This window comes from Mirounga angustirostris, unplaced genomic scaffold (assembly GCF_029215605.1).
Source record: "Mirounga angustirostris isolate CCGP_5_RB_7025 unplaced genomic scaffold, mMirAng1.0.hap1 SCAF_12, whole genome shotgun sequence".
In the NCBI taxonomy this organism is placed as follows: Eukaryota; Metazoa; Chordata; class Mammalia; order Carnivora; family Phocidae; genus Mirounga; species Mirounga angustirostris.
Genome location: NW_026991720.1, coordinates 58422656 through 58441169, shown reverse-complemented (window position 1 = coordinate 58441169; position 18514 = coordinate 58422656). Strand labels below are relative to the sequence as shown.

Here is an 18514-nt window from a genome sequence, read left to right as displayed (position 1 = left end):
ACTTTTTTTTTAAAGAAATTAAGATGGAAACCTTTCAACTCTGTCTTAAGAGAGTTTCATGTATTGTTAGTAAAAACCATTAAAAATGAATGATACTGCTGGTAACTTTCTTAGATATAAACTAATTTGTGATGGAGCATTAAAAGTTCACCCCTGACCTTGGAAAGTAAAAGTTAGATTTTAAGTGTGTGATAGAAGAATCCACCTCATACTAACGCTGAAGAACAACTGATACCATCGCTGCAAAGGAACATGAAATATGCCGCTCAATCATTGCCATTTACGTGGGATCTTACCTAAAGCATTGTGAAAAACAAACACTTTCCAATCCTTCACATCAATATCTGTAATTACCTTCTAGGACTGTTAAACCAATTCCACAAAGAAAGAAAAATACGTAAATACTATATTTAAAAAATGACACTTTTCCAAAAAGATGGAACGCAGCATACGCTAGAGCTACAGAAAACAAATGCACAACTCCCTTAATTGTAAAGTATCTTTTAACAATTTAATGATGATACAGATTGTTAAGGGCTTTAAGGAGCTGCCCGAAAAACTAGTTTCTCAGGATTGCTACAGTTTACTTGGCTGTCTGGACTTTCAAGCATCTGCGTTTTATAAGGTTCCCTTTTGCGTGGCTACTCAAGTTATCCCCACGTAGATCAGCGCCTCCTGCGCACACCCTCGCATACTAGCCTCAAGCACGTAGAGAACCAGCACTACTCCGGGCTGCTGTTTGTTTGCAAATACTTGCCTCCAATAATACTGAACCGAAGGAGATTTTACTTTCCACTTCTGAAACTCAGATTATCTATTTAGATTAGCACCACACAAATACAACTACTTCTAAAAATCGTTTTTCTTCAAGAGTCTGAACATGTATTTATTTACCATTCTTTGATACATTCCTTAAAATCCTCTGAATTCCTAGATTGTCTTCTTCCCCAAGAAAGGGAAATTTTTACCATTTGGAATAGGGTGCTATTTAAAGAACTCTGAAATCAGAATAAGGGGGAAAAAAAAAAAACCTAAAACTTTTTTTTTTCTCATACGTTCTGCCAAGTTCCACTGCAAGTTCCAAATATTGTGCAATAATTTGGAAACCCAGTTAACGATGGGAAAAATCGAGCCACTCGGAGTCGGGAATTTGCAAGTGAAAAGTCAAGGAGCAGCACCCGCACGCACGCCCAGCGGACGCTGCATCCCAGGCTGCACTCCCCTCCTCACCGCTCAGATGGAAGGTCACGCTTCGCAATCGATTTCACATACTGTCACTTGCCCTTTTTTCTTAACCCTCTGGTAAACTAGTTTGAACCTCGGAGAGCTTAGCGCTGTTGACTGCAGTGCTGCCCTTGGAGAAACACGTGCCCCCAAATAACAGGACCAAAGCAGCCCCATCGAATTTGCCGGCGGGGAGCCAGAGAGGGCAAGACATATACCTTATCCCTGCTGCCTCACTATAGTGCGAGAATCTTCTCTGTCATCTCCCCGCCCCCTTTCGCCGACAGTGCCCGGTGCGCGCTTACCTGAGCTATCGCTTTTCCTTTTGCCGCCACTTCTCTTCTCCGCCTCCGCGGGTGACAGCGCCTGGCGGCCGTAGTCCCCTGGCGCGCACGCGGCCCCGGTCGGGGTGCTGGAGCCCAAGGTGGAAGAATTGGAACACAGGACCGGCGGGCTGCTCCCCAGCTCCGGGGGCCCTCCCGAATCCGGCTGGAGGCAGAGGCTGTGGCGAGCCGCACTCGGGGGGGAGGACATCTGCGGAAGGTGCCAGTTGGTTTGCAGAGCTTGGTGCTGCTGCTGCTGGTGGTGGTGGTGGTGATGATGGTGGTGATGGTGGTGCCCCCTGTGATGCTGGCTGGCAAACATGCCCTCCTCGTTGGGGTATCCCGCGATTATGCAAGACGAGGAAGAAGTGGAGAGCTCGGGATAGGACATATGGTCAGATCTTCCATGGAGGGCGAGAGAGGACTGGGAAAACGGGTGCAAGCCTTGCGCGGTGGCGTGAGGGCTGCGCAGGCAGCCAAAGAGCGGGTGTTCCATAGCATGCAAGTCTCGGGTTCCAAGCAGAAGACTTCACGATGGTTCCAAACGCTACCACCCTCTGTCACTTTTCACTGGAAATCGTGTGTTTTCCCCCTCCCAAACAAATAGCAGCCGTTTCTGCAGAGCTCGGATAATCCCGGTCCTGAGCCCTAGCGGCCAGTCTCCTTTACATATAAACACTCGGACCTGGAGAAGCTTCCCTTCGAGCTACTCAGATGTCAAGAGTAGGAGAGGTTGAAGCCAAAAGAAGGTGGTCCCAGAGAACTGCTTTCAGGGGGAAACGGCTCTGAGAGGTTATAAACAGAGTGTAATGTGAGCTGGGGGCTGGCTTAGGAGCCCGGAGCTGACCACATGCGAACTCCCTCCAAAACTCCCGCTCAGTCTGCTCCACGCGCTCCCAGTTCCACTTCCTATCTCGGGCTGGACGTACGCAGTGCGTCCACGCCCGCCCGCCCTTGCCAGCAGCCGAGGCTGCAAGCGGCGCGCCTGGCGCCTAAACCCGAGCCGGGACGGACAGCGGCTCTCCTCTCCTGGCCCGGTCGGCCAAGGTGCTCCTCCGCGCACGCCAGCCCCAACTCTGCACCCAGTGTCCGACCCGCTCACTTCTCTTAAGAAAGCTGTCTTATCAGTGCCACTTGGGCACTGTCACCTCCAGGAAAGCTAGGGTTACGCCTAGCTCTTGAGGAGCACGAAAGAGGAAGAAGGATTAAGGGAAAAGATCAGCTAGTTTGGCGCGCGCTCAGCCAAGTTTTTCAAACTCAGTATCAACTCGTGCCCTGGGCTAAGTGGCGCATCTAGTTTTTCGCAGCTGTTTTCTCCCTGTGGGCTGTTAATGGGCTTGGACCTGGCATCCGAGGTTTCTGGGAAGTGCCCCGCGGGTAGGAAAGGGCCATTCTCAGCGCCAAAAAGAGACAGACCTGGTGGGATGGGTGGGAGAAAAGCGTGGGGCGGCGATAGTTGCAGATGTCCAGAGACGCGGGCATCCTCACCTGCGGTGTCAGGTGGGGTCTTTCTTCTTTGGCTTTCCGTATATACCTTTCCTGCTTTGCACAATGTCCATCCTCTTGCTCGCCTGGTCCACGTCAAATTCCTAGCCATTTGTCAACGCAAAACTTTTCGGTCAGGAAAACCCGAAGCGATATCGTCCTGGTCACATGTGATGTGTATATTGCAAGCACATTTCCAGTCTTTCCAAACCTCCAGAACCTCAACCCATGTCCCCTCATCTCCCTCCAGAAATTCACCCTCTCTTCCGCTCAAAAATAAATCAACTAATGGCACCCCTTTTACCTCCCCCCTCCCCCACGCCTGCCGCCATGGTTCCATTTACTGGGAAATATTACACTTCAGTATCCCCCAAAGTTCACTAAACATGGGTACTGCTTCAGATCTCCCTGGTTACACTCTTGCATCATACAAAATGAGTTAGAAAACTTGCCACCAGTGAATCAGTATGAGCGGCGGCTGGGCTTTAATACTGCCACTTGCTTGAGGGGTGACATTGTCTGCTAGGGCAGAGTCCTTTACACAAGGCAAGCAAGCGGCACATAATTAGCTACAGGAACAGTCAAGTCCTGCCTGGGACGTGTCGCATCAGAAGATGGGCGCTCACCTATTCCAGCCCAGGACCCCAAACATGCCACCAGCTGTGTAACCCCGTTATTTTCATTGTCTCACGTGTCCAGAGGATGGGGACCAAGTCTTTGAAGTTGTTAATGGGATTAATGAGGACAGCAAACCGGGCCAGCCATCTGGTTTGAATTAGGAAAAAGTATTGATTAATCTTTGAGAAGTGTCCCCAAGGCAGAACCTTTCCCTCAACCAATCCCTCAGGTTTCAGCCTATCTCCCTTGTTTTTTAAGCCCTACTGCAGAAGAGTGGCCTCTCAATAAACCTTTACATTCGTGTGAAAGTTTGAATTGTTTTCCATTGCTTAGAGGTGGGATGGGGTGGGGGTGATCAGGAATTCTGAGATTTGTAAGCGCTGCTTTCTTTAACGGAAATTGAGCCCTATTTTGAGGGAAATTAGTTTTGCAGACTTCGTTAAAAAAAAAAAAAGCTAAAACTTTTGTTCACCAGCTGCTCAGCTTTTCAGTCTGGGTCTGAGCTGGAACCTGCTGCAAGCGTTTGACGGTAAGACTTTCTTTGCCGGTATGTTTTGGGAATCTAATATTGTTTTAGACTTCGAAAGGGGGTGTTCTTCAGGTTGCATGTTTCTAAGGGTTTTAAACACTCCCAGGATGGCGTCCAGGGCTTAGATCTTAAGAATGTTTCTTCCGCCACTCCCCACGCCCTTGGCTCTTTAAGAATGAAAAAAAAAAAAAAAAAAAAAAAAAAGGGAGGGGGTATATTCTTCTAATATAGTCAGAATATTTTTTTGAATTTTCATTGTTTATGGTTTCAATATGTGTTCTGATATTAAAAGTTGAAGTACAAAGAGCAACACAAAACTTCCCAAACTTGAGTAGCTCCTCTATAGGGATTATGGGTGAATGCATTAAAGGCTTTATCCAAAGAGAAATTTAGGCAACCATCTCCATAAACAGTAACCAGAAATATTTACATAATATAATACTGTCTACTAAAAGCATTGTGGAAAATGTCAGACCAGGCTAATGAAAGATACACTCACTCGATCTACACAGATCAACAGAAAACATCCATGAAGGTCCCCTTTTGGTTTGCATTACAGCGGTTTAGAGGGAGCAAAGCAACTGAGAAATGAATGGATTTGAATTTAGCCAGTGTGCTTCAGGTAACTAGCAACTAGCAAACACAAACTTTTCATCTCCAGGAGCTGTCAATTCTCCTTGAACCTGCCCAGTGATGGTGCTGGTTTTTTCTCACTTACTGTGTCAGATGTTAACAACATGTCCAGAAATTTCTCTACAACCTGCCTCAGTCTGCCTCTAGAGCTATGAGACTAGAAGACCGGGAAAGAAAAGTCAGAAAAGATTAGAAAAAGAAGGAGCCTCTTTGAAAAGCACACAATTAAAACAAAGCTAGCAGAATAGGTCTTTTAATTGAAGACCCAAAATACACAATATCAGTAAAAAGGATGAAGTCTAGATTTCTAATAGAAAGCATAATACAAGAAAAATGTTATTTGAAAAAGTGTGATTCAAAGAAGAAACAAAAATGCTCTTGATGCATTCCAGAATTAAATATTTTATTTTCTCTGATTTTCCAAAAATATATTATTCCATAAAGTTTTTTTCAAAATTTTCATTTCCTAGAATATTTGGAATAAGAAAAAAATACTGAATTTTATTTTCTAGGCCTTAGGAAAAAATTTTTAAATGTCATAACAAGAAAAAGTCCTAACATTTCCTATAACAGCTACTTTGGTGTCCACAACTATATCCCAATATTGAAAGATACCTTTTTACACTTAATGGCTAATTATATTATGAAGCATGGTAAAAATTACAAAATTTATTATAGAATTTTTATAGCTTTCATTTTAAACTATAAATAGTATAGTGTTTATCCTATATTTATAATATACTTGAATTTTCCTGAAGAACATTCTATTATTACCAATATTTCATGCAAGGTTTTGATACCAAGCAGTGCATTATAACAAGAGCTTCAATATATGAATAATGTAAGCTGCCAGTCTTTTCTAGAAAACATAATCAAAATTATTTTAAGCACGTGCTAGGCTCATTAAATTTGGTAAATGTGTAAATCTATTATTCCTCTTGCTGAACAAAACAATATTCAATAGTAAAGGCAGAGATTTTTTTAATTAAGATTACTTTACAGAGACTACAACTTAAATTAAGCAATCTGAAAAATGTCTTTAAATTTTAAGAATCACAATGCTTCTTTTAAGAGTTGCTATTCTTCTGTACATTTGTGACATGAGGTATGATGGGAAAAATATTTAAAATTAAATATGATCTTTAGTTAAAGATATTATAAACTTTGCCTTGCATTTTATCTGCCAGACAAATTTATCTTGGTAGCATATAGTCATGATATATGAATTTAAGTATGGAAAATTAAGCCAAAATTGGAATTTGTCTTTCAAAGTTTTGTTGCACAAAAAAATATTCTTTCTGCTACATTTCTCCAAGAAATAAGTTATGTCCTCAGTTGATTCTTCTGAAATAAAAAATTTTGAAAATATATTAAAATATGCTAAACAGCCAATGGTAATTTATGTGATTTATGATGCACTCCATATTTAAAACTACGGAACTGACTTTCTCCAGGAATTATGCATTGTAATATTTCAAGAGCAATTCTGCTATGGCTAATGCATGTTATTTGGTGATTCTATATACTTTTACTGATTTTTAAAATAAGTTGCTATTTTTATCTAACATTAATTGATGCTTTCACAATAAAATTTGTTATGTTTCTACATTACTAAATGAATATTTAAACATTACTTCAAAAAAGTGTAAATACCCAATATACTGTTCTCCTAATTTCTGTCTCTTCCTACATAGTCTTATGATTTCTTTCAGAAATTGGTGATTTTCTTCAAGTATCATATAGTAAATAATGTTCAGAAAACTAGCATGAAATATAGATTATGACTGATTAAATTTATAAAATTTAATTAAAAGTTCAAAATATATGCAATCTTTCATTACTCCAATTCCTTAACACATACATTTTACAAAATTCTAATTATCCTTTGGTGTGTATGTAGTGAGTGCTAAAATTAAGAGACATTGACTACCTTCTCAAGTTTCAAAAACTTCTAAATGAACTTCCTCTTGTCCACCTGTTTTAAAACCAGAATTTTCAAGTTTCCTTACAATGAACATGGGAAATAATTACATTCAGTTTCTACATTCTCATTTGCATTCACCTTCTATGTTCTTTTTGTTGATAAATGTATGCATCTCAAATTGCCCCCCTTACGTATCTACCTGTAAGAAGTATAGACACACTAATGCAAGACAGTTCCATAATAAAATGCTATATATTAAATTATATATTCTATACCATCAAATTCATAAGCATTAAATTTCTATCCACAGTTTAAGGGAAATAAACCATTTATTTCTCCCATGTCATAAAAAGCAACGTTACACTTTTAAGTGGACTGAATTTCGAACAAGTTCATAAATCTCAGAGAAAAAAAATTCAATCGAAACTAAACACAGGAATTATAGGTAAAACCTTAGTCTTCTGTTTTAAATTTTCCAACTTGAAGGGTTTAACATGACTAATGTAATTTTGGTACTATGGTAAGTTATTCTTATGTGTTTTTATTTTTCATGCCTCATCAGTTTGTAGCATGTTTTATTCTTAAGGTGGTTCTTTCATTTTGAGCTTGGGTTTATGATTTGAATCACTAAAAAATCTCTGTGTTTTAGCTGTGTTGGTATAGCTCTCCCAAAATATTTAATGTCACATTCTAGTTTTATATGATTGACTCAGCAAAGAAACACCAGCTGCCTTTGATATCAACACTTTTGTTTGTAGGAATAAAGGAAAAATGTGCTTATGTACCAAACAAAATAGAAAGTTAAGGTGAAACACATGCTCTCTTATAATAAAATATTTTAAGGATTTAATATTAGTACCTCGATAAACTCAGATTTATAAAGGATTTTGAGAATATAGAGTATTTTTATACAAGGAAATGGATTTACTAGCTTTTGTGTGCTTCTTTATGTCTTTTAAAAAGATATTCAGCTTTGTCACCACACATAAAACAGTGGAGATTTTTGAAAATAGAGAAATAAGACAAGCTGAAATATATGAAAAACAGTTCTATATTTGATAATACAAATATGTAATTCATAAGCCACATTCACTTATAATGGTAAAAAGATCCCAGGTACATGTTTTAGTTCAACTGGAATTTTAAAAAAATAAGTAATCACATAGGTTTATGTTTAAATGGACATACATATTTTTGATAAAAGAAATACTAACAAAATACTGTTCTTCTGAGAAAGTTTCAAGTAATCACATAAGCATAATGTGAAAGTTAGGTAAAGATGGGGTCAATGCCTGGACATGTGCAAGCTACTGAGTGTCTGAAATTCTGAATCACTGCCTTCTTGTCTTACAAATCTGTAATCTGAAACTCATTGTAGTCAATTGTTTTTCTAAATTTTATTTATTTTTAGAGAATGAATCCTGCTAAGTTGGGGTAACAGTATATGGGAAGAGAATAAACTGGTTTTCAAAAGCTCTCAGTGGCTGAGAAAAAAGAAAAAAAAAGAAACCTATTGGGCCAACTGCATTTTTGAGCACTTCAAAGTACAAGGGAATCCAACAGAATCAAAAACTAACCAGAACTCAAAAGGAGTATCAGTTCTGAGCCCAAGGGCCCAGCATAAGGCATTTACTCATACCATCAGCTAACAATTGTCACCAATTAAGGAGACGTGTGATCAAAGTGAAGCTTTCTCTATATTAGGTAAGAATGTATAAATACTAGATGCAACTTCTTCAACACAGAGTGACCTCAGAAGATTCTTTCCTCCTACTTGACCTATTCATTTTGCATGATTCTTGCCTAATAATCTCAGAGAGGCAGGAACCACCTTGGTCCAACTCCATGTTTCTAATGATGAACTCTTGAGGGATAAATCATGAATAGGGACACAGAGCTATGACTAAAAAAGTCAAAACAATCTTGGAATACTTTATGATAAAATACAGTAAAACTTACTACTGATCTTGAAAGTAGGCTACACAGTAATGGGAAACCTGACAGTTCTTTCCTCTAATTTAGAGCATCTATAGTGATCTGATTATGATTATGTGTGCTGGTTGCAGTGAGGTTAATGTTTCTATGAAGACATATCAAAGTCAATTTAAATAAATTTCACCCATAATCAAATATAGTAACACCTCTACTTATTGAAAACAACTTTAATATTTCCATGATGTAGTAAATACAGAGAAATAAAAATGGCACAATTATGAGTTTTCAGGATAATTGTTACATTTTGTTTCATAACAGTTCTCATCTGTGGACCAGCATTACCTGTCAATAGCTTATGTAATGCCCGGATACCTACAAGTTCTGTTCTTAGTCAAATCTTGTATCCTATACTGTTTAAGTGAAAATATGATTGGATCAGAGTAAAAAGCTGAGTCCCTTTGCATTTTTAATATCAGATTTTCCAAAGTATGTGACATATCATCATCTGATAGACTTTGCCAAGACAAATGCCCAGGTGGCAACACTTGGAATCGTTCTTTCAGGCCCAAAGATAAACACATAATTAGAAAACTCTGTAAAAATCTCCACTGTTTTATGTGTGGTGACAAAGCTGAATATCTTTTTAAAAGACATAAAGAAGCACACAAAAGCTAGTAAATGTTACACTCTGTATATCTGAGGTTGTTGAATTAGCTATTGGTGTTCCTCTTTCTATAATAATGTTAAAGACTTGCCAATCCATGTGTAGTTCTTTATGTAGACTCATTTTTAAAAAAAATAGTTAGCAGATGCCATTATCTTCTGGCATTTGTGACCAAACGTAATATAGACATGGTTAAAACAAAAAAAAAGTGGGTAATCCTTGCACTGTACAGGCAATTTCAGTGATCAAAAATCGCTAAATCCTACTTAAGATTAAAAGGCTCATGTCAGTCCCTCTCTAAACAGCATCTGACAAATTGGTTGTTTAAGTTAGAAGAACCCACCCCCAACAAGCACCTCTCTCTCTACCCCTCCCCAATATGCAATCAATCATCAAGTAGAGTAGTCCCAATTCTACTTGAATATTCATTAACTCCATCCTTCTCTACATCACCAATGCCATTACTTTAATTGGGGCTCTCGCCCTTGTTGCTTGGATTACACAGGACTCCCAATGGTACTCCACTCGCCCTGCGCACTGCTCTATCTCCAGAGGCAGGAGGGAGGGCTGCTTTGAACCTTAGTTCTGTCACTTTCTAACTCTGCGAGTGCATTCATTTATTTACTAATGCAAAAGAATATTATAATGAACAAATATGACAAGGTTGTGAGTGTACCTAACAAGATGCCTAACAAAAAGTGGAATAAATTTAAAATGCATCTACAGCTGCAGTGTTGAATACATCATCATGTGGCTGTTGAGCATCTGAAATGTAACTCATCCAAATTAAGATGTGCTTTAAGATTAAAAGACTTCACGTGAGATTAATTCACATGATTTCAAAGACCATGTGAAATTAATAACTGTTTGCAAATAAAATAATTGTTGGATACACTGGACCAAAAGTATGTTACTGAAGTTAATTTTCTTTCTACTTTTTAAATGTACCTACTAGAACATTTAAAATTACATATGTGACTTGCATTGTATTTCTCTTGAATAGCACTGATCTAGAGGATGCTACTTAAATTTTTCTCTCATCCCCCACCTCCTTGCAAATAGGTACCAAATTACATATCTATCTGTCAAAATGATGTAGGATCTGAAATATCTCTGTAAATTGATCCTCTTGACCCCCTGATTAGGAGTTTCACAATGTGGTACCACACATGGAAACCTCCCGAACAAAATCTCAAGGAAACACAGGAAATTCCTGGAGTGGCAAAACATCCTATTTGAAGACATTCAGCTATTCCTTTGTGCATCAGGAGCATCATTATTAACTAACTGTTGATAAGCTTGGAAGAGTTCATTTAGCAATAGTCTTTGCAAAAAAAGAAGAGCCATGTGTATTATCCATGATGGACTAGATGATGCAGTCACAATGGGTTAAGCTCTGTATCTTAAACCTTAACAAAAGTTTATTTCTTATTCCTACAAATTCTGATATAAGATGGTTGGCTCTCCACTTAGCAAGTGATTTTGTGAATTAGTCACTCAACATGTTTCTCCAAAATACCACAGCAGGGGAAAAGAGATGTGGAGGGTTATATACGTGGTCTTACATACTTTGATGCAGAGATAATACATGTGAATAGCTTGTAGGCCAGAACCAAGCCTGACAGACCTGTAAGGGGACTGGGAAATATTCTAAAGCATATGGCTCTTTTGTGAGCAGTAAATGTTTCGGCCACATCAGGAGTTAGCAAACTTCAATTTGCTCCTAATAGGCCTAATTCACACCACTAAACAATATATTCCTGGAATCTCCTTGGCATATTATGTTGGTGCTTTCCAACAAAGTGTCTGGCACAGAGTAAACACTCAATAATTCTACTCACCAGAGCACTTAGATCTGTAAGTTTCACTTTATCATTAGGCTTTAGTACCCATGAAGTTGCTATCAGAAAAGTATATCTGCAATATAACTGCAAAGAAAATTTTACTGATAAATGCTCAACCCAGCTTCAGTTTTGTTTTTTGTATATTTTGCTCTGATTTTTGCTCTAGAGCAGAGATCTATTACTAATTTTCATTGGAACTAGAACATTCATGTCCATATGTAATGACAACGGTTCAAATTCTTTGGGGCAATTTGCCTTCAAATGTCTACAGTCATAATGTGACACAAATCTCTGTGTAAATGAGATTCATTCACTGTCAGATATTGTTATTTTCAATCAATACTGTCCATTCTGTAATGGTTCACAGAATAGGCTCTGAAGATGATACCCTGGGTTGTGTTTTGTTTTTGCCACTTAATAGCACTTTGATCATGGCAAGATTAACTTTTTTGTACCTAGGTTTCCTCATCTCTAAATAAAGATATTTATTTCTATAGTTTCACACTGACAAATGATATAATCCAGCAAATCAACCTAAGTCTATTAAGTATGTCTACAAATGACAGATATTATTATGATAATTTTCATTATCATCTGTCTTGAGGATCTTGTACTGTCTAAAAAGGAGTCCCTGTAAGAAAATTTGGGAGTATTTACTTATATCTAGCCATTCATTCCACTTTTCCCCCAATTAACACTTTAATAATATCTCATGACATCTTATCCTAGAACAAATTCCATAAATGTTTGTTGAATGAGTAAAAACCGTGCTAATGATAACTGCACCTTAATTATCTCAACATTTTGTAAATAATGGTCATACATTCAGGCTGTACACTTTTCACCTGATTCTTCTATTTCCTTCAAAATATGATTAAAACTCATACTGGGATGAATGACAGAAACTCTTCATTATGGCCAAAAGGACTATTAAGAAATAAGAAAGAAGCTAATGACACTGCTTAATTATAGTACCTTGGAGTAAATTTATTTGGCATCTTTTATTTTAGGCTTTATTGGATCTAGCATTTGTTTCAGAGGTAATGAACACTTCTTTAATAAGAAATTTTTAGTGGTATGAAACTGAACAATGAAACAATGAATTAATCCAATGAAACACTGAAACAATGAAACTGAATTAATCCTACTCTCAATTCTGTTGAAATATGTAATTTTCTCAACTCCAAACAATAAGACATAATAACAATGAAACAATATCCCTGAAACAAGTAACACCTAGAACTTAAAATTTAATATCTATGTACTTAACTTATGCTTGATTCAAATATTTGGTATATATAAACTATGCTAAAAGTTAATTGTTACATGGGTAATGTCCAGATACTGCTATATCATCTATACCTGAATAATCTGATATAGCTTAGGAAACATATATGAACGCTATCTCTTATTATGCTGATTGAATTCCATTTTATTTTAGGGGCACCTGGGTGGCTCAGCCGGTAAAGTGTCTGCCTTCGGCTCAGGTCATGATCCCAGCATCCTGGGATCGAGCCCCATATCGGGCTCCATGCTCAGCAGGTAACCTGCTTCTCCCTCTCCCTCTGCCTGCCTGTCTGCCTACTTGTGATCTCTCTCTCTGTCAAGTAAATAAATTAAATCTTAAAAAAAAATAAAAAATAAAATCCATTTTATTTTAGAACTGAATCTCTTCCTAGTTCTTGAAAGGTTTTGTGGTGATTTATAGTAAAACCTGATATAACAAGATAATTTCACATAAAGATATGAAAACTTTCTGGAGCAGTAAATCTTAATTACCAGATAAATTCTCTTTTTAAAAAAGGATTCATTACAAAAATACAGCTCTATAAAGTGACCAGTGAGAAGCACAACAGTTATGACATATACAGGTAAAGGGGACCTGGTACCCCCTGCCTAGTGTTTTCTCTTCTCACCTACCACTGTGTGTGTGGCACCTACAAAGAAACAAAGGGTTCTAGGGAGACAACCTGAAAAACCACTCATCTTTAATACATACAATCAGTCTGATAAAATGGCCCCTGAAATACCATACCTGTGTTTCCTTGGTCCATTAATTCATTTGAGAGGCATATTCCAGGGGCAAATATTTGAGCCACATTACTTTCTTTATTTCAGTCTTCAAGTGTCTAGTTTTCAATTTCTTCAGATTTTCTAATTTTTTAAAAAACATGTAAGGTTAGATTGCCAAAAACTATAATTGCAGAAATATTTTTAGTGGATAATATTTTAATATTATAAGCCCGTATTTATCAAGAATCCAAATTAGAAAAAAAAAAAGCTGTGAGAAACATCTCCATAAGGTCTGAACAGCACAATGCTATTTAATAGAATCTAAAAAGGATCTTGTTGTGATGAGTACTGGGTGTTACATGTAAGTGATGAATCACTAAATTCTACTCCTGAAACCAGTACTACACTATATGTTAACTAACTAGAATTTAAATAAAAACTTGAAACAAACAAAATTAAAAGGATCTAACCCCTAGAGAATTCAGTGCTAGAAAAACAGATTATCAAATGGGAAAAGGAGAAAGGACACACACTGCTAAATTATCAAGGAAGAAATATATATGATCAAGAAATATAAAATACTACATGTTTACTTATAATGAAAATACACGTTAAAAAAGATAGCATTTTCTACCTACCAAAATGACAAAGTTTAAAAAACAAATTGGTTATGGTGACAAGAATTTAGAGAAATAATACATCTCATACACTACTGGTAAGAGTATAATTTTTTTTTTACTTTTTTTATTATGTTAATCACCATACATTACATCATTAGTTTTTGATGTAGTGTTCCATGATTGTTTGCATATAACACCCAGTGCTCCATTCAATACGTGCCCTCTTTAATACCCATCACCAGGCTAACCCATCCCCCCCAACCCCCTCCCCTCTAGAACCCTCAGTTTGTTTCTCAGAGTCCATAGTCTCTCATGGTTGGTCTCCCCCAACGATTTCTCCCCCTTGAATTTTTTCCCTTCCTACTATCTTTTTTTTTTTTTTTAACATATATTATTTGTTTCAGAGGTACAGGTCTGTGATTCAACAGTCTTGCACAATTCACAGCACTCACCATAGCACATACCCTCCCCAATGTCTATCACCAAGCCACCCCATCCCTCCCACCCCCCACCATTCCAGCAACCCTCAGTTTGCTTCCTGAGTTTAAGAATTCCTCATATCAGTGAGATCATATGATACATGTCTTTCTCTGATAGACTTATATAATTAAAACAGATAGCCAAGATAAAACTAGCAATACATAAAATGTTAATTTTTGAGTCTACACTTCCAGATGAATGTATTCAAAGTTAATTCAAGATTTATATATATAATCAGATATATCAAAAAGTTTGTGTATAACCAAGTCTCTGAAACATGTATTGTATTGAAAATATATATTAAATAATAAAAATTGATTAAATGCTTTATGGCAAATTATGATAAATACAGTGCAACTATTAAAAATCATGTTCTAAAATAAGAGTATAGAAAGTCAGTTATGATATAATGCAAGAAAAAACAGGTTACAAACATATGTAAAAGATGATCCAAATATAATCACATCATACATCTTGTTATGTCTATACTATATTTGTTACGTAGATCACAGATATGCACATATGTGATATCAAAAGACATACTCAGAATGACAGTTTACTGTTATCTCTGGCTGGTCTTAAAGCTGTCTTCTAATTTTGAGTAATGAATATATATCAATTTTATAGTCAAGAAAATGACATTTTGGGCGGCTGGGTGCTCAGCTATTAAGCGTCTGCCTTCGGCTCAGGTCATGATCCCAGGGTCCTGGGATCGAGCCCCGCATTGGGTTCCTGCTATGCAGGAAGCCTGGTTCTCCCTTTCCCACTCCCCCTGCTTGTGTTCCATTTCTCACTGTTTCTCTGTCAAATAAAATCTTTAAAAAGAAAAAAAAGAAAGAAAGAAAATGACATTTTTATTTCTATATAATTAAAAGGTGTCCTATGAAGTAGAAAAAGCCTTTGTGGTTTGAATAAAACATATATATGTTAAATAATTCCATTATGTATAGACATAATCATTCCATAATTAGTGATTGGCTAGTAGTGTATGTCAAACGCACAGATTATATTTGTTATATCTCTGCCTTAGAAACTACTATTCTTAAGTAACATCCATTGCTTTAAACTTATATTATTGTGCTATCTCCAATTTGCAACTTATGTGAACCAACTCAAATGTGAAAGATCCAATTGTCTGCCTATGCAGTATGTTGAAGCATATGGAGTGCATTACACCTAAGGCTCAGAGTTTCCACTGGAGGCTTAGCAGTATCTGGAGTATAAACTAAGGTGTTGTCTTGGACAAATAAAGTCCTTAATGGTTTGAGTTATAGTAAATTTGAAACTGATTCTTCTCCCATGTGTGAAAGTAGAGATTGGGTGGGGGAATTTTTTTTTGGGGGGGGAGGGCAATGGCAAGGTTTACTCTTTAGTGAAGGTCAGAACAGAAGGTGTTCTCATATTAAGGTATGGCAAGAAAAAGTTCAGGGTATCATATGACACCTTCTATTATCCAACAAGCATGAGTTGCTACAGTGTTAAAGCAGAAGTTTACAGAGTTTCAATGTCTTGAGATTTTCACACAGAGTTTCAAAATGTTACCTTTTCTCCTGGTTAATATCATTTTGGGAAATAGGTTAACAATGCAAAATAGCACATCCCAATTTCTAACATATAACCAAAATTTCTTTCCTTACTTGCTACTGAGAATGTTGAACAAGAAAACACAGTTTAACATTCATTGGCAGTAAAGAAACATCCTTTCTCTTGCTCACTGTCCTCCTTATCCTCCTCTCTCTCTAGCACATGACTTAGATATTATTATTGGTATCTTTAAAATCAAAATACCCTTGGCATTATCAGAGATTAAACCATGTGGAAATGCACTGAAATGTAAAATTAAAAACAAATCTTAGAAATGGAAGAGACTTTAGAGCTCATCTAGTTCAATCTCTTTATATAAAGGATACAAAAAGGCTATTGACAACTTATGAATGATCCATAAAGTTCTAAATTAAATTAGTAATTTGTTAATGGGCTGTTAGAAAATTTGAATCTCAGATAGCCAACAAATCTATTTCAAAGCAACACTGATGTTTGCTATTATTTCATTATTATCCATTTCAAACTCTCATTAAGGATTTTTTTTTTTAAGATTTTATTTATTTGACAGAGAGAGACACAGTGAGAGGGGGAACACAAGCAGGGGGAGTGGGAGAGGGAGAAGCAGGCCACCCGTGGAGCAGGGAGCCTGATGCAGGGCTCGATCCCAGGACCCTGGGATCATGACCCGAGCTGAAGGCAGACGCCTAACGACTGAGCCACCCAGGCGCCCCAGGATCATTAAGGTTCTAAAGAGGTTTCTCTCACTTTTAGTTACATATATTGTTAGCTGTGGAGGGAGGAACTATGAATATAAATGGCATTCATAAATATAGGAATTCACGAAATCTAGATGAATGTCCCTCAAAAATGTTAGAATAAATCATACATAAGTAAGCATTTTCTTATAAACATAATTAACCTGTATACCAAGAAGAGTTTGTTTCATGATATCTTGTGGATATATATTCATTATAAAATGATAAAACAGAAAGGTTTGTGGGAAAAACTGTGGTTTAAAGGAGAAGAGGTTCAAGATTCCATAGCTACAAAATGTGTGCTAGATGGAGAAAAAAAATACATCATTTTATTTATCTGATAAATGTCAGTAGTGTATCTCTCCTTTTATCTTGACTTATTTTGCTCCCATTCAAAAAACTTCTTATATTTGACAAAGTGCAGCTGTGGTAATAGTTTTTGTTTGTTTTGTTTTTAAATATACATGACACAATGATGGGAATATTTGGCTCTAAAATAGCCCATATATTTCAATTTTAATAGGTCAGATATGGCTTGGGTCCAAAGTTGATTGCAATAAATTTACACACTAAAATTTGCCATCAGCTCGCCATTTCTGAAGGAGGTATCAAGAATATGAATATGATACAATGTTTATTTTTAAAAATTAACATTATGTCAATAAGTCTTCACTGAAAATCTGAACAAGTGTGACATGTTCTACATGGGCTGTAAAATCAGATAAAACAAGGGCTGAATTTCTGTTCCATTATTTAATATCAAATGACCTTGGAGAAGTAACTTCTTTGAGCCTCAGTTTCTTTTCTGTAAACAGAAGCACTGTAGTTAGGATTAAATGAGATTGAGCACATAAAAGACTTGTACAGTATTTGCTACAAGATTTTTTATTTTTTTTCTAGAGAGTGAGTGAGCAAGTGGCGGTGGGGAGGCAGAGGGAGAGGAAGAGAAAGAATCTTAAGAGAATCTTAATCTCCATAACCAGCACAGAGCCCAAGGCAGGGCTCATTTTACAACCCTGACATCATGACCTGAGCAGAAATTACGAGTGGGATGCTTAACTGACTGAGCCACCCAGGCACCCCTCGTACAAGATTTTCTTATTAAGAATAATTTTTCTCTTTCAGGCACTTCAGATTAGACTTAAGTGATATTTGCATTTTAAGAGCACATGTTTACTACAAATGTCCACAATTGTTGCTTTCTTAGCATCATAGATTTTAACAATTATATAATCTGCAAAACAATATTAACTATGTGCCAAAAGAGCAAATTACACTTTTAATGAAAATGTCAATACTGAGCAGGAATTGTTAACTGAAATAAAATGAAAACCATTTTTTACATTTGTGAGCACAAGTACTACTGGTTCATCTGAGAGATAATGTACATAAAAGCATGTATATTCTATTACCATGTTTAGTGCAAATGAAAACCATCAAGTTAATCATAACAATTTGATTCTATAGTAAAAAAAAAAAATACTCAGGTTCAAAATGACAACAAACACTTTTCAGAAATATTGAATCCCCACTATATTGTATACCTGAAACTAATATTACACTGTATGTTAACTAACTAGAACTTAAATAATAAAAAAAGAAGAAAAAAAATAAACCTTGAAATAAAAATATATTTTTAATACATTTTAAAACAGGGATCAACACTTGCTTAAATAGGCACTAAAGGACACACAGATTCTTACATTTGCCAGCATTTGGTTATCAACTCTTGTTTGAAATAAATGACAACCAGCTAGGTTTTTGTTTTTTGTTTTTTTTTTTTTTTTAATACTGTTATAGATATATTCTTCTGCTTCACCTTTTCCCACTGGATCTTATGCTTTTAAATAAATATATATAAATAATTGTTCATTCTGTACTAAAACATTTCAGTTTTAATTACTAAACACTTATCTAGTTTA

The 18514-nt window shown here is 36.6% G+C and overlaps 1 protein-coding gene and 2 long non-coding RNA genes across 4 annotated transcripts in view; 1 reads left to right on the top strand and 2 right to left on the bottom strand.

Annotated features, from left to right (window-relative positions):
• MEOX2 (mesenchyme homeobox 2) overlaps positions 1 to 3214 on the bottom strand; it is a 68028-nt gene extending 64814 nt beyond the window's left edge. Inside the window, exon 1 of one of the 2 annotated variants that reach the window (XM_064575196.1) lies at positions 1530 to 3214. In XM_064575196.1, the coding sequence (XP_064431266.1) occupies positions 1530 to 2043 (514 nt within the window). In that variant the 5' untranslated portion in view covers positions 2044 to 3214. The remainder of the gene's footprint in view (positions 1 to 1529) is intronic. The other variant, XM_045864617.3, reaches the window with a different exon arrangement.
• Positions 3215 to 4142: 928 nt separating this feature from the next.
• The window catches only part of LOC129045480 (uncharacterized), a 41132-nt gene continuing 26760 nt past the window's right edge, over positions 4143 to 18514 (top strand). Inside the window, exons 1-2 of the long non-coding RNA XR_008505263.2 lie at positions 4143 to 4179; positions 12621 to 12721. This is a non-coding gene — a long non-coding RNA (uncharacterized LOC129045480). The remainder of the gene's footprint in view (positions 4180 to 12620; positions 12722 to 18514) is intronic.
• The window catches only part of LOC123835523 (uncharacterized), a 52133-nt gene continuing 46716 nt past the window's right edge, over positions 13098 to 18514 (bottom strand). Inside the window, exon 3 of the long non-coding RNA XR_008505262.2 lies at positions 13098 to 13333. This is a non-coding gene — a long non-coding RNA (uncharacterized LOC123835523). The remainder of the gene's footprint in view (positions 13334 to 18514) is intronic.